At 40.5% G+C, this 27,844-nt stretch overlaps 1 protein-coding gene across 4 annotated transcripts in view; it reads right to left on the bottom strand.

The window, feature by feature from the left end:
* Positions 1-27,844, bottom strand: part of LOC311504367 (RNA binding protein fox-1 homolog 2-like) — a 44,396-nt gene that overhangs the window by 10,714 nt on the left and 5,838 nt on the right. For all 4 annotated transcript variants that reach the window (XR_014699623.1, XR_014699624.1, XM_084567399.1 and 1 more), the window contains exons 2-8: positions 25,215-25,265; positions 8,010-8,219; positions 6,789-6,962; positions 6,438-6,491; positions 6,231-6,323; positions 2,331-2,418; positions 323-379 (exon numbers count right to left, since the gene is read on the bottom strand). Coding sequence is in view for 2 of the 4 variants with exons in the window: in XM_084567399.1 (XP_084423525.1) it covers positions 323-379; positions 2,331-2,418; positions 6,231-6,323; positions 6,438-6,491; positions 6,789-6,962; positions 8,010-8,219; positions 25,215-25,265 (727 nt within the window). In the remaining 2 variants the exon portion in view is untranslated. The remainder of the gene's footprint in view (positions 1-322; positions 380-2,330; positions 2,419-6,230; positions 6,324-6,437; positions 6,492-6,788; positions 6,963-8,009; positions 8,220-25,214; positions 25,266-27,844) is intronic.

Here is a 27,844-nt window from a genome sequence, read left to right as displayed (position 1 = left end):
AGTAAGAAAAAAGTGGTGTCTATCGTAATAAAGGAAGGATGTTGATTTACATCTATCACTTTTTCCATTAATCGTAAAGTCAACAAAAGCATAGACAAATATGCTATTCAGAATACAATAAAATGTGAGAAAGAAAGGCATTCCATCCTCACATTTAAGAAACTGTAAATAGTGAAAAAGAAGGTATTGATGCTTGTACAACTAATAAAATTATGTATCAAAAGTAGCTGATCATTAACTGCCTCATTGCTGCACTTCTATGGTGTACATATGGTCTCCATCTGTCTTTAGGTAAGAAGAAAGCTGGTACTTGTCATCTTACCTGTATAGAGCTCAGGACTGTACATGGCTCCAACCATGGGACTCAATTTCCACCCAGCTGTAGTCAACAAAACTTACATTTAAAGCAATATTTCACAGGAAACTCACATGAATCAACCAAAATTGTTTATGACTTCGTAAATTGTACACAGAGGATGCATGTACACTACTGGTCAAAAGTTTTAGAACACCACACTTTTTCCAGTTTTTTACTGAAAATTATTCAGTTTAGTGTCTCATTGCATTTCATTGAAATGAAAGCATAGAACAAATAAGCAATTTTAAGTTGAAAAATAAATCATGGAATCAATTTATAGACCAAAATATATTCTAAACTTTTGACTCATCAGAGTAGCCACCTTTGGCAGATATAATAGCTGAACACACTCGTGGCATTCTTTCTACAATAGAAATCAAATATTTTTCAGAAAGTTCTTCCCAAGTCTGTTGCAGAAGTTCCCATAAATGTGTGGCGCTTGTAGGTCGCTTGGCTTTCACTCTTCTGTCCAGCTCATCCCAAACCAGCTCGATGGGGTTTAAGTCTGGAGACTGTGCTGGCCACTCCATGTTTTCAAGCTTACCATCTTGTTCTTTTTTCCTGAGGTAGTTCTGGCATAGCTTGGACTTGTGTTTTGGGTCATTATCTTGCTGTAGGATGAACCTCTGACCAACTAGGCGCATACCAGAGGGTATTGCACGGCACTGCAGAATGCTGTGGTAGCCATTTTGGTTCAGGGTGCCTCTCACTCTGTACAAGTCACCGACCCTGGATCCAGCAAAACAGCCCCAGACCATCACACTTCCTCCTCCATGTTTGACAGTTGATGTCACACACTGTGGAACCATCCTCTCGCCTACTCGACGGCGTACAAAGATCCTGCGTGATGAACGGAAGATTTGAAATTTTGATTCATCAGTCCATAATACCTTCTTCCAGTCTTCAGTAGTCCAATGGTGGTGTTTCATGGCCCAAGCGAGCCTCTTTATCTTATTCTGACATCTTAACAATGGCTTTCTTGCTGCAACTCGTCCTGTCAAGCCTACAGCTCAAAGTCTTCTCTTCACAGTTGAAACTGAGACTTGCTTACTACGACCACTATTAAGCTGTGCTTGAAGCTGCTGTCCTGTGAGCCGCTTATCACGCAAGCCGTTAACTCTCAGAAACTTGTCCTCTGATTCAGTTGTGGCTTTGGGTCTGCCAGGCCTCTTCCTGTCAGAGTTTCCCCCAGTTTCTGAGTGCCTTTTGATGGTGAAGAAAACTGTACTCACTGACACCTTGACTTTCTTTGCAATTTCCCTGTAGGAAAGACCTACAATTTTAAGTGTTATGATGGTCTGTCTCTCTTCCATTGTTAATTGCCTTTTTCTTGCCATTTTTGTAGCAACACACTACTTTCTGCAGTACAATACTGTTCACCTGATGCTCATGAGGGTCTGGTACCACAGTGTGTTCCAACACTGCTTTTATGCAGACAGAGGGGGTTGTAAGTAATGAAGAAAAGTTGGAACACCTGTAGGAATTAGTAGCACCAGCTTTCAAGGCTGATTCAACCTTCATTGCTGCTGAACAGCTTTAAATTGTTAACCCACTTCGTGTTCCCTGAAAGAGGCCTTTCTGTATAATTCTGAAATGTACATTATTTTTCAGTTTTGGGTAACCAAACCTTTTTTTTAATCTCTGGCTGTTCAGTACTTATCTTTGTACCATTTCAAGCTATTCATTGGACTTGCACGACTTGAACTGCAATAAATAACTGGAAAAATGAGGGTGTTCTAAAACTTTTGACCGGTAGTGTAAGTTTTCAACTGCATATGTCCACAGGGCACTTACTCAAAGTCACAGCTAAGGCTCAAATGCTCATACTTGTTAATTAAATTTTGGTCATATTATTATGATATTATAGTACCCAATTTTGCATACTTGTCATGTAAATTTATATAAATTTGGCATTTTTCTACCAAAATGGAAAAAAATACTTTCAGTGTTCTAACTGTGCAAAATGCATTACCATATGGTAGTGCAGCGAGGCCTTCTCCATTAGAGTACGGTGTGGTCATTTTCTTGTTTGTCATCACTCTGGCTGTGGCATTATTTACCTGGACACCAAACAAAGTGGTCAGAAGCCAATTTGCCAAGTTTAATAGACACACGAGGAAAACACTGCATTATCTACTCACATAGTGTTAATGCCTTTTAAACTGAATGTATTCTGTGAATCACAAATGAATATACTGTACTTGTAAAATGATGACTGAACTCTTTATATCAAAATTGTGCTTTAAGTGTGCGGTGTCATCATAACTTAAACAATTTTTTTCTTATGACAGGTTAATTCTGTTGATGAGCAGCAATGGAATTTGATGCATGCATTTCTTTTTAAGGAGAAAGACACTGAAAACAAGAATCCTGGTGAGTAGTCAAGCAGTTTTGCACACAAACAATGCAACCATTAGCACACAGAACAAAGAAAAAACACAAAACATTTTAGAAAAATGGCATTCAAAAAGAAATCCAAGACGATTATATTACTACCTTTTCAAAAATAAAACAAAATAAAAAAAGAGAGAAAAAAAGGTGAATTGAGCAGCAGATTCATCAGCTGACCATAATGCAAAAAAACATCACATCAATCAAAGAGTTCATACACAAATTACACACAGCCAATCAGGAGCGCATCACATCACCAGAGGTGAGCAAAACTAGCCAACTAGCAAGCATTAGATGCAGCAAGAGGCCAATCAAATAAGGTTGGCAGCCCTCCCAATCAAGTACACATCATACAGAAAAAAAGAGTAAGAGGAGGAAGAGAGAATGACAGAGAAAAGACAGAAACATAGAGGGATGCAGAAGGAGGAGCCAGTCCACATGAAAATACACAGAAAAACACATACATGATGTGGACGAGAGAGAGACAGAGAGAGCGAACGATCCATCCAAATGTGCAGTTCTTCTATGAACAGACAAACAGTAGGATGCGATACAGACATTCAAAATACATCTGAGCATTTTCCTACTTTGGATCTGTACATGAGCAACGATGGATGAATGGAGCAAGAACGTATACAGAGTGAGAAGAGTCTAGACAAAAGAGAGAGAGGATGGGGGATGCAAATATTATTCCTCAAAAAAAATATGAAGAAATAACTAAATCTTAAAATAAATCTTAAAATAAATCAAATCAAATACAACCATGGCTGTGAAACACTGCCAGACATTCCAGATCAGTGTCACATGCCAGAATCACCTCAAAGCACACAACCACCAATACACACCATCCAGAACCAAACTGGACAATTAAAAGTAAGTAAAACACCTCATCACAGAGATTGTAACAAAGTAAAGTTGTCGTTAGAAGAAAGGTCTGCAACAAATTATTCCATGACAGGTTGTTTTCCTTTCTTAGTTGTATCAATTTCTGAATGTGTACATATCACATATAAACAGAAGATTTCCTGTAAACTGCCATCAGCTTCTTTTGTGGCACACACTATTCAGTCATATAGATAGGTTTAATATGAAATTTAAGTCAGCACAGCTGTGTACTATCTGCAGCCTAACAAAGTGGTAGAGAAAGTGATATTCCAGCACTGCCGCACACTAGAATATACATACAACTCTTTTCCCCTCTCCAGTAAGGCTAACATAGCACTCATGCTTTAGCATGCTGTCCCACTAAGGTGCAAAAAAATGCAGCTATTGGCTGACACATGACACAGAGAGATGACATAGTACTATGTGACGTCATACAGATGACGAGAAAAAGAGTAAACCATGCAGGATACAGCTCTGGAATTAAATGCTGAATACAGTTAGAGAGGTGATTGGAATGAAAGCATAAGAAGTGGTAGTCATAGCTGTTGCACTTGCAGACAGATGCAGTACATTCGGTTATACAAGTGGCCTTTATAATTCCATGCGGTCAATGGCTAATATCGTAATAGTTTCATTCACCACCTCCTCAATTAATCACAGGATTCTCCTGTGATTCAGCTCCTGCCAATCAACCAATCAATCAAGCTCCCTTCAGCAAAGAAGTCTGTCATTTGGGTGTTGGATGCATTTTATTGCATTTGGACGGATGGGGTTGGGGAGAGGGGGGGGTCATTCAAAGATGATGCCATGTGTACACAACTTACCGTTGCCAGGGAAACGGCGTGAGGACACGCGAGCAGTTACCGTGGAGACTGACAACAACAACAACATACAAAAATCATCAGGGAAATAGAGAAAATATATGTAAGAAAGAAATGATGGACCAAAAAGAGAAAAGAAAACAAACAAAACAAGGTAATGAAAAGCAACCCCCATCCTGAGACGGAGAGGAAGTGATGTAACAGGTCACGTGTCAACAGTCACCTACAAGTATCAGCCATGTGACAACAGTCTAGCCTCTAAAACACCCACCACAAACAAAGATCATAAAAGTTTAGAAATGAGCAAACAAATGTAAACAGAAAATGTAAGAAACTGAAATCTAACTTAGGAGGGAAACTACATTATTAGTGCCCAGAGTATATTGAAATGACTGACAAAACAATTACTCAAAAATCAAATCCTCCAATGTTTATGGTGCCTGTCAACATCCCAGGACAAGGAAATGGACAGAGATATGGTGCGACGGATAGGCAGCAGAAATGTGCACATGGGAACACAAACTGGGAGAGACAGACAAGACAGACTGGCCTAGAGAAAAGGAGTGGAGAAAGATGGAGAACCAAAAAAAAAAAGGAAAGGAGAGAGAACGACAGCTATCTATTGCATTTTCGTCACTTGTTCATTCTTTTGCCGCCCTCCTTCTTTTTAACTCTTCACACCCACACAGAGACAGAGAAGAGTGCAGGACATTTGAGACCATGCAGAAGAGCTTTAGTAAGACGTAAAATTAAAAACAAAAGCGTGATTTTAAAATCAAGAGCCAAAGCATGGTGTACTGTATTTGATCTCCAAGGCCATTTGCAACGGAAATCTGAGCTCATGCTGACAGAACAAAAAAAGATGTCACAACAAAAAGAATTTCCATAAGTTCTTGGTGTTCTTTTTCAGGAGTGGTGAAATCCAAGTGTGTATGTATGTTTATGATACACGTGTTTCTTATTTTTAACATCCATCTTGCACACCTGAAATCAATGTTTTGGGGGGTTTTGAAGCATCAGAAATGACACCACACTTCTCACAACAGTCTCATTCCCAAACTGTCCCTCTGAAAATACCCCCATCATGCATCAATCTCTGAACACATCAAACATAAAAAGTGCAACCCACAGGCAGTCGCATCATGTTTTGTGAAAGAGTGAAAATCTGACCATATGCTACTTCCATGCAACATACAGTAGCCTCAGACCAACACCAGCAAGCACTTTTTTCCCCAGAGGAAGATAACTAAGTGTCTATTGCCTCTCTAACTGCTCTTCCAGTCGTAAACACAACCATAAACCAAAAATAGCTACTAAGCATGATCATGGAAGAAATGATAATGGTGATGGAAAAGGTGCACGAAAACAGAAGAAAAGAGATCCTACATGCTGTGACAGAAACAAATATCGTCTGCAATCGTGTCCTAAATGACGTTTACCAGCCATGCCTCATTGTGTAGCCACTTCACCCAGCATGCTTTGCAAAACACACAGCTTTAAGATCAAGGTGCAATGGACAGCCCACAACATCAACAAGAACAGCAACAACAGCATGGACATCAGTGGAAAGAGCCATCAAGAGAGGACGTGTGTGTGCAGCACCACTGCACCATGCCAGGGTGAAGCCAGGGCGGTTAGAGTTGAACACATAACAGCCATCCGGAAACCTTCTCTGGTACAGAAACAGCCAGAATAAACTCATTCTCATTAGGACATGGAGGGGAAACAGGAGAAAATGGTCACTGTTTCGATAAAGATCCAGTGTGGTAAGTTACCTCGATTTTACGGCCTTCCACCAGCGTACCGTGAAGCTTCTCTCTGGCTCGCTCCGCATCTGCACTCGCTTCAAATGTTACAAAGCCAAAACCCTGCATGCAGAAGACAGTGGAAAATGGAAAAAGACACACATGGGAAGATAAGATTGAAAATTCCAGTTAAACTTCTAATGAACTTGATTTTGATTGCTTTTTTCACTCTCCTACCTTGGAACCCCTCTCATTAAAAATGATCTCGACATCAAGGATTTTGCCAAATTGCTGGAACAAAAAAGGAAGAGAGGAACATGAAGAGGCTGAACGAGCATGTAAAATCACATGCTGCATCTCGTCACAGGATGTCAGCACTGTTCAACCATGATGAGCTGGTCTTTGGCCAACTCTGGTCTGCTTTTGCCTCTGCAATGCATTTTAGAGACATTACACTTATACAACAGCCGAGGAACAACACCCGGTTTTAAACAACCTGGTGACAAGTCAAAATAAATAATCATTTTGGATTAACTAGTAAACAGGACAACTGATTCCTTCAAGCAACTTACTCCAAACTCTACTCACCCCAAACATCTGCCGTAGATCGGGGTCTCGGAAGCGGAAGGGGATGTTTGAAACATGGAGGCGTTTGGGGGTGCCCTTGGCATCTGAATCATCCCCGACAGTCCCCACACCTCCTCCTCCTCCTCCTGAGCCAAGAGCAGACTGGCTGTCAATCTGGGAGGACCCATCGGACTGCTGGGACAGACGGATAGAAAGGACAGGACAGAGTCACAGAGGAAGGTTATGCAGAGAAGAACTCCGATCATATATGAAAAATGGCAACACATTTTCTCAAAGTAAGATTTTCAATAAATAAATGTTTTGTTTTTTTTAAATAAATAATTTAAAATATAAACCAATTAAAAAGATAAATTAACATGATGAACTTAAGCATTTTCAATCTAAAGAAGCTGAAACTAGAGACCTTGAAGAGTGACAAAGACAATTGATGGACTGTCAAAACAAATTAAATCTTTCTCTGGCTTGACTCATGGTTCTAGCTCCATACTGTATCTTTCTATTTCTAAATCTGGTCATACTGCACTGACCAACGTCAGATTTACAGGAGGTTTTTGTCACTGGATTAGAAACCTTTGACATACAGTCCATATTTTTTCTAAAATCTCCACTGATGACTCTGACACGGATGATCTTTGGATTAACAGATTAGCTGTCATGTTATTCAGCAAGGATAAGAAGCTTCTCTGTGAATGGTTTTTCTCAGATCCTTAAAAATACTTTTAAATATTGCATTGTTGGGTGGACAAGCCATTTAATTTGTAAATGTCAATATTCAGCTAAAAAAAAATCTAAATGCAAAATGCAATGTTCTGCTTAAACAAATAATATAAATGTGAAATTTTAAGGATGAATATGTTTTGCATACTTGCATAGTGATACCACATCAAATATACCATTATAGAAAGTTTTAAGGATATCAAACTCTTTCTTTAAGACCACTGGCTATCAAAGGGTTTTCATATATCCGTCATTTTAAGGGCAGCAGAGAAAAATGCTAAAAGATTGGAAATATTGGACTTCATCTGTCAGACAACCGGAGATACCACCCCATGTTGCTCCATAATTATTAGATCTGTAACTTAATACTGAGTAGTTCAAAGATGCTTGATATCATTATTTCATAAATCTGTAACACATATCCCTCCACACACATGTTCCCTGTGTCCTCTTAAGGCAAAGAGCTGATCGGTGCTGCACACAGAGGAAGAGGCTAGCACTCACTTGGACACTCAGGCTGTTAGCGGCATTGTTGGCAGCACTGTTTGCCACCCCACCAGCTTCCACTGGGCCCTGGACGCCCCCTGCTGCGTACAAGCTGCCTCCGTAATCCAGGGCCAGGCCGTTCTGGGGGGGTGGTGGAGGAGGAGGTGGGAAGGCGGAGTAAGGTGGGGGCACAAGCCCCTCCTGACCACCAGCACTATCCTGAGAGCCCTGTAGAAAGAGGGAAAACAATGTACAATATCTACAATATCTTTTACTAAGAGCCTCACTGACAGCACAAAGACGACTTTCCCAAGAGCTTCAGTCTAAAAGTCATACATGCGCAGTTATTATATTTCCATTTCCAAGAATTTTGTGGGTGGGTGGGTGTGTATAAAAGCATGTATATATTTGCACACCCCACCCATTAAATATTCAATGCTGCCACCTCTATTATTGAGGGTCAGATGCCTCCATGCATCAGTATGGAGGCATCATAAACTCACATAAACTCACAAACGCCTCTGCACACAAACCACTTTTGACACGCGACCACCCACACACCTAAACGCTCACACAAAGACATACTGTAAGAAGCATCCACATGCCTGCATGGTGGAGGCACGCTGTGCAACACACACACACACACACACACACACACACACACACACACTCCTCACTGCTGGCAATGGTGCATAGATACCCTAAATGGTAATAGATAAGAGTGAAGGGAGTCAGGAGGGTGGGGGTGGATGATAAGAGGTGGCGACCGACAGACAGACAAGGCATGGTGTGTCTTTGACCCATAGCTGCAAGAGATACACCAACTGTTACGTGACAGGCAGGGTCACACGGCAGAATTGTTTGTGAATGTGTATTTTCTCGCCTGTTCTTCTCTTCCCCTCCTCCTTCTCACTGCTCTCAGGTAGAATCAACTTAATTAGACTACACCTGTGGAGCGCAGCTGGCCAATCATGCAAGGTTCCAGTATAAAAGGACCATGTCTGCAGTGATTAGCCTACTCTCTGCCTGCCTGCACTGCTAGTTGTGTGTTCCTGTGCTATACTTCATACAACCACACCGTCCCACATTATTCCACAATTGTGTATCTGTATTAGTAGTTTTGCTTAGTCCATAAAGCATTTTTCTTTCTTTCCCACACGAACTCTTGCTCCATTTATTTTGATTGTCGTGTTTATGTTTTCTTGCCCTTTAACACTGATGGTCATCAATTCAAGACAAACTGAGAAGATCTTTAGATTTAGGTTTATTGATAATACACATGTAAATATTTCCAGCCATGCTAGCACCACTGTGACAAAATATGTGGCTTGCTTCTCAAGGGGAGAAACTCCATGAATCAAAGTCCATTTAAGAAGCTCTTACAAGGCGGCTAATGTCGAGTACCAAAACAAGCTAGCCTCTGTGAGTCCACCGCCGCCGCCGCCCCCCCCGAAAGAGAAGGATTAAAGGAATAGTTCACCCAAAAATAAAGTCAGTCATTATTAACTCACCCTCATTTTTTAAACGTATCTTTTGTTGAATTTTATTGTACAATACTCACTCTGACCTTTTTGAATCCTGCACCTGACAAATAACCCAAAGTATGAAAAAACTAAAACTAATACTAAAACTAATAAAAACTAAATTAAAACTAAGCATTTTTTAAAATATAGAAACTAATAAAAACTAGCAAACCCACACTAAAAACTAATTAAAACTAACTGAATTGGAGGGAAAAAAGTCAAAACTAAATAAAATTAAACTAAAATGAAAAATCCAAAACTATTATAACCTTGCTACTCACCAACATTTCTAATATTGCTATAATACTACACAAGATTAGGACAAACTTTTGTACATTTTCAATTTTTGTCTGTTTTTTGACTTCACTCGGACTTGAACCTTTACCCAAAAACAATGACGTACTTCAAACATAGAATTGTAGTGAATAGATTGGCTCCATGGCTATGCAACATTAGCCGACAGCCGATCTAGCTATTCAGTCTATCAGGGTCGATATCCGATATTAATATAGGATCGGTACATCCCTAGTTTCGACCTACTTTTATCATTGTTCTTGGGTGATTTTGTTACAACATGGTCAGGTTAAATTATATGTGTGCACAGCTGGCATGTCTCGCTCTATGTTAATAAACACAGATGCCTTGACATCAGTACAATATTTTAACCTCTTCTGCCTCTTCTGCAGAATGACAGGAGAGATGATACATACTGTATAGTGTACATAAAACTGTAACGTCTCTGTACATTACTGAAAGCACACACACTTATAGGCCGTTTAGACTTCATCAAATTGACGCTTAAGCTATGGCGACGGCGCAGAATTTACGCAAACTGTACACATGCCCTAGCGCCTTAGCTGATGTGCACCTCCCTAGAAATGTAACTATGCACGCAGCGACTCAGACCGCAAGAGCTGTGATTGATCCGCTTGGTAGTAGCGTGTTTCTGCTTGACTATTTCCGTCTGGTTGTCCATCTCCAAAATTTTCGAATTGATTGTTTTGGATCAATAAAGATGGAACAGGAGGAAAGGTGAGACAGGAAGCAGGAACAAAAATTAACCCGACCGGGAAAGATAGTGATGGTTTTGTGCAATCAATCAAATCGAAGGAGAACAACAGCAGAACTCAAGGCTAAGTTTAATAGTGAAAGTAAGAGCATTTCCACACGCACAATGCGACGGGAACTCAAGGGATTGGTACTAAACAGCTGTGTAGCCTTAAGAAAACCACTAATCAGTGAGGCTAACTGGTAAAAAAAGGCTTCAATTTGCTAGAGAGCATAAAGATCTGACACAATGAAATGGAAGAAGGTCATGTGGTCTGATGAGTCCAGATTTACCCTGTTCCAGAGTGATGGGGGCATCAGGGTAAGAAGAGAGGCAGATGAAGTGATGCACCCATCATGCCTAGTGTCTACTGTACAAGCCTGTGGGGGCAGTGCTATGATCTGGGGTTGCTGCAGTTGCTCAGGTCTAGGTTCAGCAACATTATGTGCCCAAAGAATGAGGTCAGCTGACTACCTGAATATACTGAATGACCAGGTTATTCCATCAATGGATTTTTTTCTTCCCTGATGGCACGGGCATATTCCAAAATGACCATTGGCCATTATGGGATTGGAGGCAGCTGGCCACTGTCTCCAGACCCATAAAACCCCGCCCTCCTGCGAACTCATTCTCTCTCTCTCTCTGTCCCGGGCAACATGCTATGTTGATTTGAGTTCTTCTCATTTCTTGTATGGTTTAGTTTGCATTTTCCTAGGTTGATCTAGGTTGGTAGTTTCTTTTTGTTGAATGATATGGTTAACGTTTCTTTTTGGAATTTATCTTTGTTAAAATAAATATCTTTTGATGTAACTCCCCGTGTGTTTCCCTTATTTGCTATGGTCTCAGAGCCGGGCCATAACAATATTGAGTCAGATTAAATAGCACATTACTATTCTGATACATCAATAAGAGAATATGGCTAATGAACTACAAGACAATACGATTTTTATTATGGAATTATACACAACCAACCAGTTAGTCACTATTAACTATATTATACATTGCAAGAGAAAGCATTACATTGCAGTTGGTATAAAGTTAAGTAAACAATAAAAAGTACTGCACTTAAGTATGTAAATAATGAGTATGAGAGCTCGACATATATTCACGGGTATTTTGGAAACCAGTCAGAGAAAGTGCACCCATCGACCACAAGGGAGTGCTACAGGATAACCAACAGTTTTAAGGCTGATCAACTCGAAAAAATTCACTCTATGCTGACCATAAACATTTACTATCTTTGTAACATAATAGGACAACAGCCCACAACACCCCGAAATACCATAGTTAGACAATAGTATGTGCAGTTGAAATGACTACTGAGCCATTTTGCCACGCCCATGCTCAAGACCCTTACTTATGTAATTTTTCGGACCGCCAGAGGCGTCTGGAAATTTTCAGTTTTCGTGCATGTTTAGGCCCTCAAAAAGAGGGTAAAGAGGCAGAAAGAGAAGAAGAAAAAAAATAGATTGATAATAATAATAATAATAATAATAATAATAAACAATATAAAAACAATATGCTCCTTGCAACTTCATTATATAATTTTATATACATATATACATATACATATATATATATATATATATATATATGTAATACTACTACTAATAATAATAATAATAATAATATACAGTCCAAAAACAATAGGGTCCTTGCATGCAGTGATGCCCATCTGAATTGCACAATAGATCACTGTTCCTTTGGGAGTGTTAAAAGTGTGTGGGAGGGTGCTTGTTTATGTGTGCGTGTGCATGTCATCTGTCTCCAAGGTTTTGACCTTTCTCAGCATCACACGTGTCACTGCAGTTCGGCCCCTCGACTCACTTACAAAACCGGGGATACACATGAACGATGAGGATTGTATCGACATGGTAACATTAGACAGGCAGAGCCACGCAAAGTTAACATTGTCTAGTCATTAACAGTGATTACCCAAACTAAATACAACAGTAGTATCTATATAACACTAAATATTTACAAGATTAAAAATAATGTATATTGTAAGTGCACAAAGCATTTAACAAAAAGGTCAGACATATTGTAAGTTTCCTGACTTCTGGATTTTTAAGGGGGCGCGTGTACTAGAATCTCTTTCCTTTTAAAGTTTATCAAGAGTCTATTCTTCCTTCTTTAAACTTTGTATGGTGGAATAGTTTACCAATAAAACAACCATTACAATGGTTGAGGAGTCAATTTATGCCAAAGCTGCAAAAGTACTTAGCTATTATATGTAACATGAAAAATATGATGCCCATGTTTGCCAGAACTGTGCCATTAAATGATGACAGGATTTTAATAACATTATTAGAATGTTATTAAAACCTTAACCTAACTTACAAAATAACTTAAAAACCTAAATCCACCAATCCTACCTTACACACGCCTTTATAAAAACATTAGCACCAATTCCATTTCAATTTGTATATATTAAGGTTATTATGTTACGGCCATGTAGAGGCATAATGGAGTTCATAACACACTTAAACCTTTTCTGGGAGAAATTTAATATAATAAGGACTGTATAGTCTATTATTTTTATAAGAAGAGCTTGGTGTCATCAGTATTTATTCCAGTTAAAAGAGGATTCCCTGTCAGAACTGCCTGGCACCAAAACACTGCTGCCATGCTATTCACTGCACACATCCTCTTTGCCAGGTTAGGAGTGCTCACCTCGGCCAGAACAGACACCCGTCCTCTCCATCTTCAGAGCCCGGCACTAGAGCAATGGAGCTGCCAGATCACTGATCAGAGTGTCCAAGTTTAAATTCATTCACATTTTCAGATAGCAGCTGTGCCTTTTCATCTAAATTATGCAGCTGTATGAAACCCTTTCAATATAGTTCACAAGCTTTTCAAATTAATATTTCGCTAAGTGGTAACATTTCTCACATCCTTGCCTTCCTGTTCTGTCTCAGATTCATGAAGCAGCAAAAGCACCTCATACCTTTGCAATAGATGCTCATTATTTGCACACTCCTGTAATGATTATTATGACTTATTTAGGGTAAGAGTTATTTCATGTAAAACATAAAAGTTAGCCAAATCTTATTCATTCCTAAGTTTCCGCAATAATGAATTACAGATTTTCAAGGTTATTCTCAGCTGTATTTATTTCAGTGCCTTACTCTAACCTCATTCTGTTTTCTATTATAATTATATTTTCTAATTAATAGATGCAAGACTAAAAATAAAACTGAACCTTGTAAAAAGTTCACTCAGTTACATCGCTGGTGGTAATAAAGTGAAGAGTTATCCTGAATTTATTACTTTTCTATGTTTCTCTAAGAGTAGAGAAACATGGAAATTAGCCAGTTCTGATCAGGCTTTTTACTGCGCAAAACAAAAATACAATATACAATATATGTGATGTATTATGCACTGGATGGCCTTTGTTTGCATCAGCCCATCCTAGATTAAATGCATTTGTGGAGGTGAAAATAATAGTGGGTAGAGCAAGTCATTCTGGGTCACCAGGTAGGAGCTAACCTGGATAAAAAACAGAAACAGAGAAACTAGACTTGCTCCTGTGTCTAGATAAAAAAGGGAAAGCTGATACCCCAACTTGGGTCAAGTGGTGAAACGGGAAAATTAGAAAGGGGATGATACATGGCCTACATTTTGCGGCAATGAGGGAACATGGGAGGCTTCAGTTTGGTCACATTGGATAGAAATGATCTCTGACCACAATTAGATGTTGTCTGGGTCGCATGTGTCCACATGTGTCCACATGAGTCTGCATTCCTTTGGTAGTGTGAGTCGCATTAAAGGCCACACTAAACCTACTAAACAGAGGTGCTCCTGCGTCATTAGAGCTTTGCCTCATTCATTCAGGAACAAAACACACAAGACCACTGTCATAAATGATCGCGGGGCGGCTGTGGCTGAGTAGGTAGAGCGGGTTGTCCACGAGCGGTTCAATCCCCGGAATGTGCCACGTGCCGAAGTGTCTTTGAGCAAGACACTGAACCCCCAGTTGCTCCCAGTGCATGGCACTGGTGTGTGTGTTTTTGTGTGAGCGAATGGGTAGATGTGTCTGTGACTGTAAAGCACTTTGAGTACCAATAGGTAGAAAAGCGCTATATAAAAGCAAGGCCATTTACCATTACCAATTCTGTCTTGACAGATGGTGGGGAAAACAGTAGTCTACATGGTGGAAGTCATCAACAAGGTTCAGACTCTCAGCCTCAACTATGGCACCATCACAAGAGATTCTCCTATCAGGTCAGAACATGTTGCTGCCCATTTAGTTTTCATAGTGTTCAGTTTCGGGCATCTGCATCTTTTTACAGCTCCATTGCAATTGCCAGAGACAGTCTGTGTCTGTCAGTGTGTCCCATGCCGGGCTCTTTTTCTTTGCTTTAATTTCTAGTTATATATTTTCTAGACTGGCTTGCATCTGAAGTTAACTGTTGTGTACATGCCTTTATACCGGTACAGCAAACTACTGTTTTTTGTTTGTAATGAGAAACAGCGGGACAGATGGAGGGATGAACAAATGGCAGGTGACATTGTTCAGGCAAATGACTAGTGTACTTGTTTGCATTTTTTCAGTTTTAAAATGCAGTATGTTAACCAGGAGTCATAGTGATATGCTACAAATAAAATCAATCATCAAACAAGACCATTTACCATGTAAAGGAAAAAACACTGTGATGTCTGTTCATTTGTAATGAGTATTTTCAAATATTCTTGTCCTTGTAGCTGTTAATTAAACTAAATCTAAGAAAGAATTTACAAATAAAAGTATTTAAATGGGTGTGATTGTGTGTTACTTATTGATGTGGTCATGTTGATGTATAAGGAGCTGTTTGTGGTTAAGATAAGATGTCCTTAATCTCCAATGTCTTTATTTACCTTTATTATTGGAGATTATGGTGCATATGGAATTTACAGGGTTGGGGTTGTAATCTGAGTTTTGTACAGGTCTTAATAATAATACTGGCAGTTTTACTTTAAAAAAATAAAAAAATAAATAAATCAAAAGCACAGTAGGGCTGTGTTAAAATTTAATAAAATAAATCTAAAATAAGATTTGACTGAATCTGACTTGAATGATGATGAATGAATTATTATCGATTCATAAAATGTTAAATCTACTGCAACCACAAATTCACGTCATTTCCTACATCCTCTTATTCGAGATCTTGTCAGAGTCTTGTAGGACTCATTTCACACGCCTATTCACAAAAGACCGCACAACAACACGTGTAAGAATCCAAAACATGACAGAAGCTACAACTGAAGAGCGCCAGCAGGCCTGTAAGCTGATGTGTGGTTGCATATTGGATTTTATAAGTATGGGGTTAGAGAAGAGCTGGACAAAAGCAAACACATATGCAAAATGTGCTCACTAAAGGTAAAATACTGTAGAAATACCAAAAATCTCTAAAACCAGCAACATTATTAGTTTTGTGAACGTTCTTTTTAAATAACTGAACTGTCTCTAAATGAGGCAATGTTGAGGTGAATCAAATCAGGACCATTCATTCAGGACCATATGAATCAGAATCTAGCCAATCTTCATTCATCTTATGTAACTGCTTGTCCTGTGAAGGGTCGTGGGGGGGCTGGAGTCTATCCCAGTTGTCATTGGGCTAGAGGCCGGGTACACCCTGGACAGGTCACCAGTCTATTGCAGGGCTAACACAAAGAGACAGACAACCATTCACACTCACATGTACACCTACGATCAATTTTGAAATTAACCAACCAAAAAAAAACAACAACCACCAATTAACCTAACGAGTAGTAGTGTAAAACCCGGATCTTTTGAGGGATTCGGATCAGTCTGAGTTACTCACTTGTATGAGCCAGGTTTTGTGAGTCACTTGAATCACTTGACCCAAAATGGCCCGACTGCGAAAGAAAGTGTTTCCAGTACAATCACTCCAGACATAATAAAGCATAGTAAACACCTAATAAAGGATTATTAGTTACCTGTTATTGCCATTTATCTGTTGTGATTCATAGCCACTGAAAATCATATCAAGTATGTTACATAAGCCTAAACCTTAAGTTCAAAATTAAGCTGTGCAAAAAAAAAAATAAAAAAAAATGAATGAGGACAGGGTCACTACTACGACAGAATATTTTATTTGCTTATTCTCTAAAATGTATGTGGAGTGGATGCAGAGGCTATTAATTCGCTCACAACGTTAAGTTTCGTTTCTCTGCCAACCGAGTGAATGACTGTTGACTCCCTGCTCTCGGTTAAGCAGGGACTCATGAGTGGCGAATCCGCAGCGGACTCATGAGTGGTGAATCAGCAGCGGACTCATGAGTGGTGAATCAGCAGCGGACTCATGAGTGGCGGATCGGACTCCTGAGTAGCGGATCCGCAGCAGACTCATGAGTGCCGGATCGGACTCATGAGTAGAGAAATCTGTAGCGGATTTGCTAGTCATGAATCCCTGCTGGCTGAGTGCAGGTGGCGCTGCTTGCTAGTGGTCAGGTCAGGTAGTACATTTTTCTTGATCTCACTCGGCAGAGAAGCAAAATGTATGTACAGATGTTTGAATGGTGCCGTTTATTGATTATATGTCAATCAAATGTGGTAGGACTCAACTGAGCCGGTTCAATAGACGTCTAGATTCATGATTCTTGAGTCTTCTTTGGTGGCCGGTTCAATGAGCCGGATCCCGAATCTTTTTTCCACCGCTACTAACGAGCATGTCTTTGGACAGTGAGAGGAAGCCGGAGTACCCGGAGAGAACCCACGCAGACACAGGGAGAACATGCAAACTCCACCTTCTTGCTGTGAGGCATCAGTGCTATCCCAGCTGTCATCTGGCAAGACATATCAGGACCATATGAATCAGAATCTAGTCAGACTATTTGTACTATGTACACTACTTACTGCAAATTGATATTCCTTGCATGCAACAATACCTTTGGAAGACAAATGTTCACCTTGGCGTAGTTGATTGAATAGAGAATATTTCTGACTACAAGACCAAATGCAGTGAAATTCCACCTTTTGCCCACTTGGGAAAACTACCCTTCTACTGTGCAGTGAAAAGTTCTTCAAGGCTCCAATGTTGTTATACTGGAGTCTCAACATTGATGACTCATGACACACCTTGCTTGACTACAGATGAATCAGTCTTGGACTTAACCAGTTGATATGCGACTCAGACAGAATGACAAGAATAAGAAATAAGAATAAGAAAACCTTTAATAGTCCCACCACTTAAGCATTGATCTTAAACTTGAGGCTTTGATATCTTGGCTGCAACAATAAATGTATAGCCTCCAGAGCAGATCGTAACTCTGTCAGTTCTAACTGTTGTTACTCATGCACAGAAACAGACAGCCTAACAACAAAACAGACAACCCCAGCTGTTACTGCTCCTTGTGCCAGGGTAAAACAGAAGCGGGCATGCAAGCCAGAAACAACATTGTATTTGTGTTTGACGATTGGCCTTTTCAGAGATTCGTTTGAGCAGCAACTGAGCAGTCCTCCCTTTACCTGATGTCAGTAGCCTGGTATCTACAGAAACAGTGGCTCTCTCAACCCGTCAAGGTATAGGGCTTTTGCTGACCGTGAGAGGCCTTCATGATTCGCATCAGGATAAAAGCATCTAGTGAATAAATGCGTACAGATAGCAGGATAAGAGATGGAACACAAAGACAGGAAACAAAGGGCATTCTTGATCAGTTTGCAGAGAAGTGTTGCCCTGTAGTTAGACAAACTGTATGCCATGCATTTGTGTTAGCATTCAGGTTTACATACAGTCAGGGCCATAAATATTGGGACATCGACACAATTCTAATCTTTTTGGCTCTATACACCACCACAATGGATTTGAAATGAAACGAACAAGATGTGCTTTAACTGCAGACTTTCAGCTTTAATTTGAGGGTATTTAAATCCAAATCAGGTGAACGGTGTAGGAATTACAACAGTGTGTATATGTGCCTCCCACTTTTTAAGGGACCAAAAGTAATGGGACAATTGGCTGCTCAGCTGTTCCATGGCCAGGTGTGTGTTATTCCCTCATTATCCCATTTAGGAGCAGATAAAAGGTCTAGAGTTCATTTCAAATTTGCATTTGGAATCCGTTTCTGTCAACTCTCAATATGAGATCCAAAGAGCTGTCACTATCAGTGAAGCAAGCCATGGAACATTCTTAAAAAGAAAGAACGCACCGGTGAGCTCAGCAACACAAAAAGACCCGGAAGACCACGGAAATCAACTGTGGTGGATGACCGAAGAATTCTTTCCCTGGTGAAGAAAACACCCTTCACAACAGTTGGCCAGATCAAGAACACTCTCCAGGAGGCAGGTGTATGTGCGTCAAAGTCAACAATCAAGAGAAGAATTCACCAGAGTGAATACAGAGGGTTCACCACAAGATGTAAACCATTGGTGAGCCTCAAAAACAGGAAGGCCAGATTAGAGTTTGCCAAACAACATCTAAAAAAGCCTTCACAGCTCTGGAACAACATCCTATGGACAGATGAGACAAAGATCAACTTGTACCAGAGTGATGGGAAGAAGAGTATGGAGAAGGAAAGGAACTGCTCATGATCCAAAGCATACCACCTCATCAGTGAAGCATAGTGGTGATAGTGTCATGGCGTGGGCATGTATGGCTGCCAATGGAACTGGTTCCCTTGTATTTATTGATGATGTGACTGCTGACAAGCAGCAGGATGAATTCTGAAGTGTTTCGGGCAATATTATCTGCTCATATTCAGCCAAACACTTCAGAACTCATTGGACAGCACTTCACAGTGCAGATGGACAATGACCCGAAGCATACTGCGAAAGCAACCAAAGAGATTTTTATGGCAAAGAAGTGGAATGTTATGCAATGGCCAAGTCAATCACCTGACCTGAATCCAATTGAGCATGCATTTCACTTGCTGAAGACAAAACTGAAGGGAAAATGCCCCAAGAACAAGCAGGAACTGAAGACAGTTGCAGTAGAGGCCTGGCAGAGCATCACCAGGGATGAAACCCAGTGTCTGGTGATGTCTATGCGTTCCAGACTTCAGGCTGTAATTGACTGCAAAGGATTTGCAACCAAGTATTAAAAAGTGAAAGTTTGATTTATGATTGTTAATTTGTCCCATTACTTTTGGTCCCTTAAAAAGTGGGAGGCACACATACAAACTGTTGTAATTCCTACACCGTTCACCTGATTTGGATGTAAATACCCTCAAATTAAAGCTGAAAGTCTGCAGTTAAAGCACATCTTGTTCGTTTCATTTCAAATCCACTGTGGCGGTGTTTGAAGCCAAAAAAATTTGAATTGTGTCAATGTCCCAATATGTATGGACCTGACTGTATGTTTTGTCTGTGTAAATGTCTTATGCATGTGTATGTGCATCTTGCTGCGTACATTTTGCTGGTGTTAGGATGTTAACGGTTGTGTAGTATATGTGTTGGGCAGGCAAAGCCAGTGGCTCAGAGCGGTAGCTATAGCTAGCTTACTTTTGGGTCAAGTTAGTAGCAGAAAGTCTGAGGAGGCACATTATTAAATGTGTTCACCTGCAGCAGTCTTACTACGCTACGGGAGGAGACAATGATATGGAGAGGAGAGGAGAGGAGAGGAGAGGAGAGGGAACATGGTTAAGAGCTAACTAGGGCATCACTGGGTCATTTCTCATGAATAATAACATTTCAGGATTTTACTTTCTCTGGCCTCCAGCCATTAGTCTATAGCCTAATTCAACAAACTTGATTATGGAAAATGTGATTCATATTGTCAACAGCAGCTAAAAGTTTGGCTCTTTTTACTGTATTAAGTGGGGAACTTTGACTCAGATCTTAGATTTTGAGCCTGTGTTGTTGTAAAACGAGCTGCAAACAGCTGGAGAAACGTTTACAACGTATCTGTGGCATACCGATGAGCCATTATATTATTCCATCCCATGTCAACTGCTCCTCCTCTTCCTCATCCTCCTCCCCCTCTTGCTCTTCCTCTCTGCTCCTTGCAGCTGTTCTCCCTTTACTCCCACTCTTTTTGCTGTGTGCTTCACTTCTTTACGCTTCATAAAATCCAGACGGGATACGCATACATCTCGCCTCCACACATGTCAATCAGGCCTGTTTGCCTCATAGCAACAGGGAATCAGTGGTATTTAGGCCCCTCCTTCCATACTCATCTCCATCTCCTTATAGGGTAACATGTACATTTGTCAAGCAACCCCTCCCAATCCACCCCCATCCTTCTCCTTGTAGGGTCTCCCCTTCCTCGCATGCCATTTCTGGTAGACTGCTCTTCCTCATACATGTACACAGGAACACACATGCACGCACACAATCTCCAACTTTCCCTGTCAGCTCTTTGCTAGCTGCCTCACGTGCAGCAGCGCTGCAGCGTTTTATGAAAGATAAACACTCCACAACAAAAAGGTCATGACATTATTTGTCCACATTAATTCCTCATTGGATGCCACAAGCAACCCCAGACAAACATATGTGCAGGTGAACACACAAGATCGCAAACAGGTATGTATTTACCCAACTCAGGCACGCCTCTTCCAATACGTTAACTGTGACCATGAAACAAGTTTGTCTTGTTTAGTGTTTAGGAAGGGCTCTGTAATAATACAACACTTGTCTGATTGTCCAGAGAGGTCTAAAAATGTACACCAGCCAGATGTAGGACAGTGTTGTCACTGTCAACTGTGCCATCTAAAAAGTCAGTAAGGGCAATCCCTATCCATTTCATGGGCTGCTTTTCTAAAGCAGATGTCTCAAAGCGAGTGTTTAGGAGCAATTACCGATGCAAATAGCAACTACAGAGACTTACCCGTTACAGCAGCTTAGGATTTTGAGCAATTCTAGAACAGCAATTCTTTTTTCTTTAGGTGCACAGTCCAAATGGTGTTTACCTGACATAGTTCTCCCATCAACATTTGTATACCTCGAATCATCCAACAATCAACCTAAAATGACTTACCCATACAAATTGCCAAGGCAATGTGGCTCATTGGAATCATTTAACTACCATCATTGTCAACCCTGCAAAGAATCAATAACAAGTTTTGGAAGATGGAGGCAGCTGGAAGGAGGGGTCGGTTGAATCCTCACCATCCTTTTACAGTTTACGCAAGCGTGGCAGTGTGTGCATAGCTTTTCCAGCAGGTAGGCGTATCTCCCTTGCCTTAGGGCACAAACTTAGGTAAGGCTTGAGAAAATATTTTGGTCTTTTGCACCTGATCTTCGGTTCTAACTCTCTTGCAACACATGCCAAAATTATTACCATGCCTAACATTGAACAGCTAATAAATTACCCCGTCACAAGGCAACTCTGAATACTTACACATAACTGCAAAGTCAGCTATACAGCCTGATGTTGCGTCACTGAGCAAAGTAGCTCTCTCCAGTTGACCTATAATATTGTCATTTCCCTGTTGTTCTCCATTTCTTTCAATTCATCTGTCCCGCTCTGCACAATCTGAGCTTCCTGACCCACAGGCTCACTTGGTAACTGACCGTGTGTGTTCCATCACCTTAAAAATCTATATCCTATTCTCTTGCTCCCATTCTCTCTCTTTTCCAACCCATCCCCCTCTCTTCCAGGGGCTCTTAAAGGAAAACATTAAGATAACAGCTGCCAGGGCCCCAGGGAGAGGCAAGAGGAGGGAGAAAAGAGGTCAAATAGCAAAGAGACCAGGAATCCAAGGTACAGCTGAAAGAGAAGCACGCACTCACATGCAAGCAAAAACAAGAAGAAATGCACACACGCACAGACACACACACACACACGCACTCATCCTGACTCACACCAATTGAAATGTAATGATATGAACATGACACTTCATGCACCAACTTTGCAGCCCACTGTGTGCCTCAACTTCTGTGTGTTTGTAAAATGTGTGACACAGAAATTACAGTGAGGAGGTGTTGTTAGCTGAATAGAAGAGATGCAGAAGAGAAAGAACGAGCAAGTAATAAAAATGAAAAAGACAGAGACAACTGTTCTGTGAACACCTGTCCCTTTCGCTCACAGGCTTGAGTGATGTACGAAAGACAGCTGCAGAGGCAATAAAGAAGAAAGAGTTTTTCACTTAACCCCCTCTCTTTTTCTGTTTCCACTCTTTTGCTTCAAAAATGTTAATGAAAGAGTTGACGGCAGAAGCACTGTACTAAGCTGCAACATCCAGCTCTACACACCAACATGCTGCACTGTGTGTTCGCATAGACTCATCTGAGCATACATAATACATGGCAGAGCACGGGTTTCTGGCTGCGGCAGCTCTTGATGTTCATATTGCATGCACTTGTAGCTCTGGGCAGGAGAACAGATGCCACAACAACAGTGTACAATAATACACCGCCGCTCCTACATTTCACCATAGCAAATCACTGTTGTAGCGATAGGATCTCCAGCCTGTATCTGGCTGTCATCTACGCCTACTACACTTGTGTCACTGTTCATATCCCTTCACAGCAACCCGGCCTTAATAGAGAAAAAAAATGTCCTGACTGGAACATGCTAGAAAACGGGTCAAGTAAAGTCCTCATCTGTTAGTGGTTAACGAACATTTAATGTTCAGTGATGGTGCCACCTGCTCTGATGAAAAGATTTTGAGATAAATACTCACCGACAACACATTAGGATAGTACAGTCCCATCATCGTATTCAGTGCAACAACTCAAACTGTCGTTGCTCCTCTCTCCTTTCCTCTTCTCACGCTGCCTTGCTTTTTCTCCGTCTCTGAGCCTGTGTCACCTCACCAGCTCACTCTCTCTTGTCTGTCTCACAGATTCAAAATCTCCCTCTTTCTGCCCCCGCTCACTCAGTCTGCCCTGCCAGTCCTTCCCACCTCCTCCCCCTCCTCATCCTCCTCCTTCTTTGCTGGCCTCTGTTCCTGTCACTCTCCCTCTCCCACCCTTGCTTACTTGCTTGTTTTCTTTTCTTTCCCCCTCTATATCTCTCTCTGCGTCTCCCACTCACTTCTTTCTTTGACCCTCCCAATTGCTCCTTTGCTTTCGTTCCAGCCTCAGCCTTCTATTTTGCTGCTGTGGCCTTGCTTGCTCATCTCTTCTGTTTCTTGTTCAGTCCCCCTCCTCTCCTCCTCTCCTCCTCTCTCACCCATAAAGCCTGACGCCTCACCCCTCCTACTTCTCTGCCTCTGTCACACCTGCAAACTTCTCTGCCCCCCCCCCCCCCCCCCCCCAATGTAGGTGAGTTAACTGGGACTGCTGGCACCACTGGGAAAGGAAGTGAACACTTTCTTTCTCTTTCTAGCCCTATTCAATTGTGCACCTTGTCATGCGAATGTGCTTGAAATTTAATGTCGGTTTAATGTTTGAAGTAATTTTTCTGCAAGTCACAATTGAACTCATACTAGATCAAACTAAGTAACACTTTCCTAACACTTCCATTTTAAAGATACGCTCATCAATATTTCAATAATCTCAAAGGGTGAAATGACTGCATGTAACGTGCAAGAGGTTTCATCAAAGATAGTCAACTCTGCAAAGCTGATTGTTTTTGTTTCTCATTTCAGTGTTCACTCTAAAAACTTCTATCATTTGTTTCAAACACTGGCAGGGTGCTCCAGCCAAAACAAAAACTTTAAACTGTATCCAGTCCCAAACAGCATAAAGACAAGACTAGTTGGTGACAGGTGCTTTTAGCAAATATCTCTCTCAGAATGAAATGACACCACTTGCGAAACCAAACATCCCTTCAGGAAGAACTCTACCATATCATAAATTATTTAAATTATTTCCCATTAAATTAATAAAGAAGACTAAAATTCACCAACAATGTTGTCATTTCAGACACTTGTCTCCAACACAACACAAGGTACATTCTTTAACTGGGCTTTAATTTTACATCTGTCACCATTGCAGCACGGGAAAGAACAAAAAATAAAAAATAAAAAAAACATTGCGCAAAAATGATTTTATTTTGGAACTTCCAAGCCCCTCACCTCAAGTAGTCCTTGACAGATTTCCACAACCACAAGAGACTGTTCGCACAAGCTAAATTTTATGCGGCTTAACAGCTTAAAGTTAATTTCACATTAAATTCAGAATGGTCTTTTAGCTTCTGTTAAATCCACCTAAAAATACTAGAACAACACATAGCAAATAGTATAGTAAATAAATAATAAATAGTAAATAGTAAATAATAGTGCACTAGCAAAGACCCAAGATAGATAAAGTGCAGATAGGCAGCCAAAGGTTGTTGGGAATCACGGAGAGCAAGGGATGAGGAGATTATGGGCAGAGCATGAGAGGATAAGTGGATGAACAGAGGATGATCCAAGGATTAACCACACAAACAGAATCGTCTAATAATACAATGAGCTGGTTAATACAAAGATGTGCCAACAGACTGCAGCTTTACTATTGCTGGTATTTGTGTTTATTTGTGTGCAAGTTCAACTGAGCTAAAAGAAAAAGTATGGTTTTATGAGCAGAAAGATTATTAGTAATATTGTTAATTATTGAGAATAGAAAGGAGAGTAGGTGGAGGGTAAGACTGAACAAGAGAAAGATGTGGAGGCATGTCTTGTTTAGAGTGGTTTTAGAGTGGTATTCAGTGTTTTAGAGAGCACTGAGGGATATTAATGCGATATGAACACTAGATTCAGATAAAAACAAAACAAAAAAAGAAATACTTGCTGGAGGAATCTTAAACAAGATGGATTTTTGCATGTGTTTGCGATTGCCCTTACCTGACTATGAGATGGGTATCCATGGTAACCGAGGGTCAAGGGATCGTTGTTCTGAAAGAAAAGAGGAGTTTTTGGAAACATGGTCAGTAATTTGTGAAGCAAAAATAACACATTTTTCAATTTTCAATTCAGATTTTAGCCTTTATTCCCCTTGGGTCGAGTCCCAGCATTTGACTATACGGTTGTGTTTCTGACTTCTTATCAAATTAACTTCCGCTTTCTCCAGTGTCAGTCTCCTCCGGAGTCTTCCACCCAGCGGATCTTTTGTTTGCTTGTAAAGACGTGATAACAGGGGCGAGTGAGATCATGTGAGCAAGAGATGAAAGACAGGAAAGAAAGAGAGTGTCATCACGGCTCTTAAATCATAAATAGGTCAGGAGTGTCAGCGAAGCACAAAGCCCATTGGTGTGAAATGCGACTGTGAGCTGTGATGCAATCTCCAACACATTCCTCTCAATATTCTGGCTGTGCAAAACAGAGACCAATACATCAAACATCTGGTGAGTAAATACAATAAAGCAAGATGCAGAGAGAGAAAAAAATCCAATTTGTTTGGAGCCAAATAGTAAACAGAAATTATGTCTCTGCTCGCTAAAATAGTTCACTATAGTAGCTCACTATATCCATAGTGGTAACACGGTGTTCTGACTTAACTGCTAATGTATTCCATTAAAAAGTCACTTTTCACAGCAATTACAACACACTTTAAAGGGGGGAAAGATATGCCTGTCTGACTTCATATCACCAGATTAAAAAACAACTCAGCTCCTCCCTCCTCTCTCTGTCCTTCCCCTCTGATCTTCCTTTCATCTGGAAGCAATGTCAATCGTCTGCTCTTTCCCCAGGGGAAACACTTTTCTCTGTGCGCTTCACAGCTTGGAATCGCCTGATTAATACTGTAGCCATCTAACCCTCGAACCCATGGGGCCCTTTCGCTAAAACTAAGCACAGCATTTTCAAATTTAAGAGGCAGAGGAGGGAGTGTGTTTTTTTTGTGGTTGAAAAATGCAGTTTGTGTGCGAGTCCATTTTAGAGCCAAAAACATATTTAGTGAACTGGCTTTGGGAAGTAGAAGCTCTAAATAATGAATCACCTCTTAAGAGGCTTGAACAACATTAAACCTTATTTGACAGCAGGGCCAAACTCTAAATGTAAGACACTAAAGGTATGGAGAAGCAAAGCAAAAAAAGAGGAGACAAATATAGAGATTCATTGAGTATACTACTACTTCAAAGAGAAGGGGGTATTAAAAGGCACATATCTGGAAACATCTGGGTTTTATATAAGCAAGAGACCATATGAAACTCGAGCTGGAAATACAACAGGACATGGACAGCATAAAAAAATTAAAAAGAGACGGAGGGAGGAAAGACAATGACTCATACATGAGCAGAGTCGTGTGCTAAATTTCCTTAAGGAACTGAGAGGGAGAGAGTGGAGAGGATGGAGGATCGTGAAGGCTGTTCAAGATGCGTGTCTCAGTCTCACTCTCAACACAATGGCCCCTTACATGGTACATGAGAAACAAAAAGATCCTGTCCTTAAAGTAGTCGCAGTTAATCACAGACCAACCTTATTTGGCTTTTATTGTTCTTGGTGACAAATAAAGCACAGCTGATTTCCAACCCTGGAAGTTTCCATATGCACCGTAATCTCTCGTAATAGAGGTAATTAAAGACACAGCGGTGATTAAGGAAATACTTCACTGAACCACACACGACTGCTTACACATCAACATGGCCGCATCAAATAATTAACACAGAATGTACTCACATTAAATATTTTTATTTGTAAATTCTTAGTTAACAGCTACAGAATATTTTAAAATGCTTTCATTACTAACAAACAATCACTTCCTTGTCATGTGTTTTTTTTCTGAATGAATGAGATCAAACTCCGCTTACAGATGAGCACCCATGGCTACTTGCAATCGGATATCCCAGATCAGGTCAAGTCTGAACAGGCCCAAAATGACCTGAAGTCAACAGATGGCAAAGAGAGAAGTGAGGAAGGTGAGACAAGCTCGAAGTAAAGGACAAGAAGCTCTGTTACCTACAGTTTTCTCCTTCACATCATCTTTTTACATAGCAACAGTAAATCGTTGCAGAAATTAACCCTGCCACTCTTCTCCAAAAACTACAGGAGACAGTAGGTATGATGTCTAATTTGGTCACAAGAGTCGTGTCTATTCCTATCTATTCCTAGGAGGAGAGGTGGAACTACATTTCACTGCTCTGACAGTCATCTAACTTAACTGCAAAGCAGGGCACTCCATAAACTCAGAAGGATGTGAATGCTTTTCTTCCCAAGAGCACTTATGTGCTAAGCCTCAGGACAGTCGGCCAGGCAATCTGAGGTTTATTTTCCCTCAGTATACCTCACATCCCTCTGACTTTCCACAGTAAACCGACACGTGCTTTTTCAAGTGGATGTTGGCTAGAATCAGTGGATTTTGGAAGCTGGTTTGGGGTTTCTGGCATAAAGATAATATGTCCACTGAACTGATTTGCATCTCAAAATAAAGACTGATTTATCTTTGATAAGATCCGATAAGAGAGAATTTGTAAGTATTTACTGCTTAACATAACTGCCCATAAGACTCATGTTACATTACTTCTTCATTTTAACAC

Source organism: Chelon labrosus (genome assembly GCF_963514085.1).
Source record: "Chelon labrosus genome assembly, chromosome: 2".
Classification (NCBI taxonomy): Eukaryota; Metazoa; Chordata; class Actinopteri; order Mugiliformes; family Mugilidae; genus Chelon; species Chelon labrosus.
The sequence above is the reverse complement of the archived record's forward strand: the minus strand, read 5'-3'. Positions and strand labels throughout refer to the sequence as shown.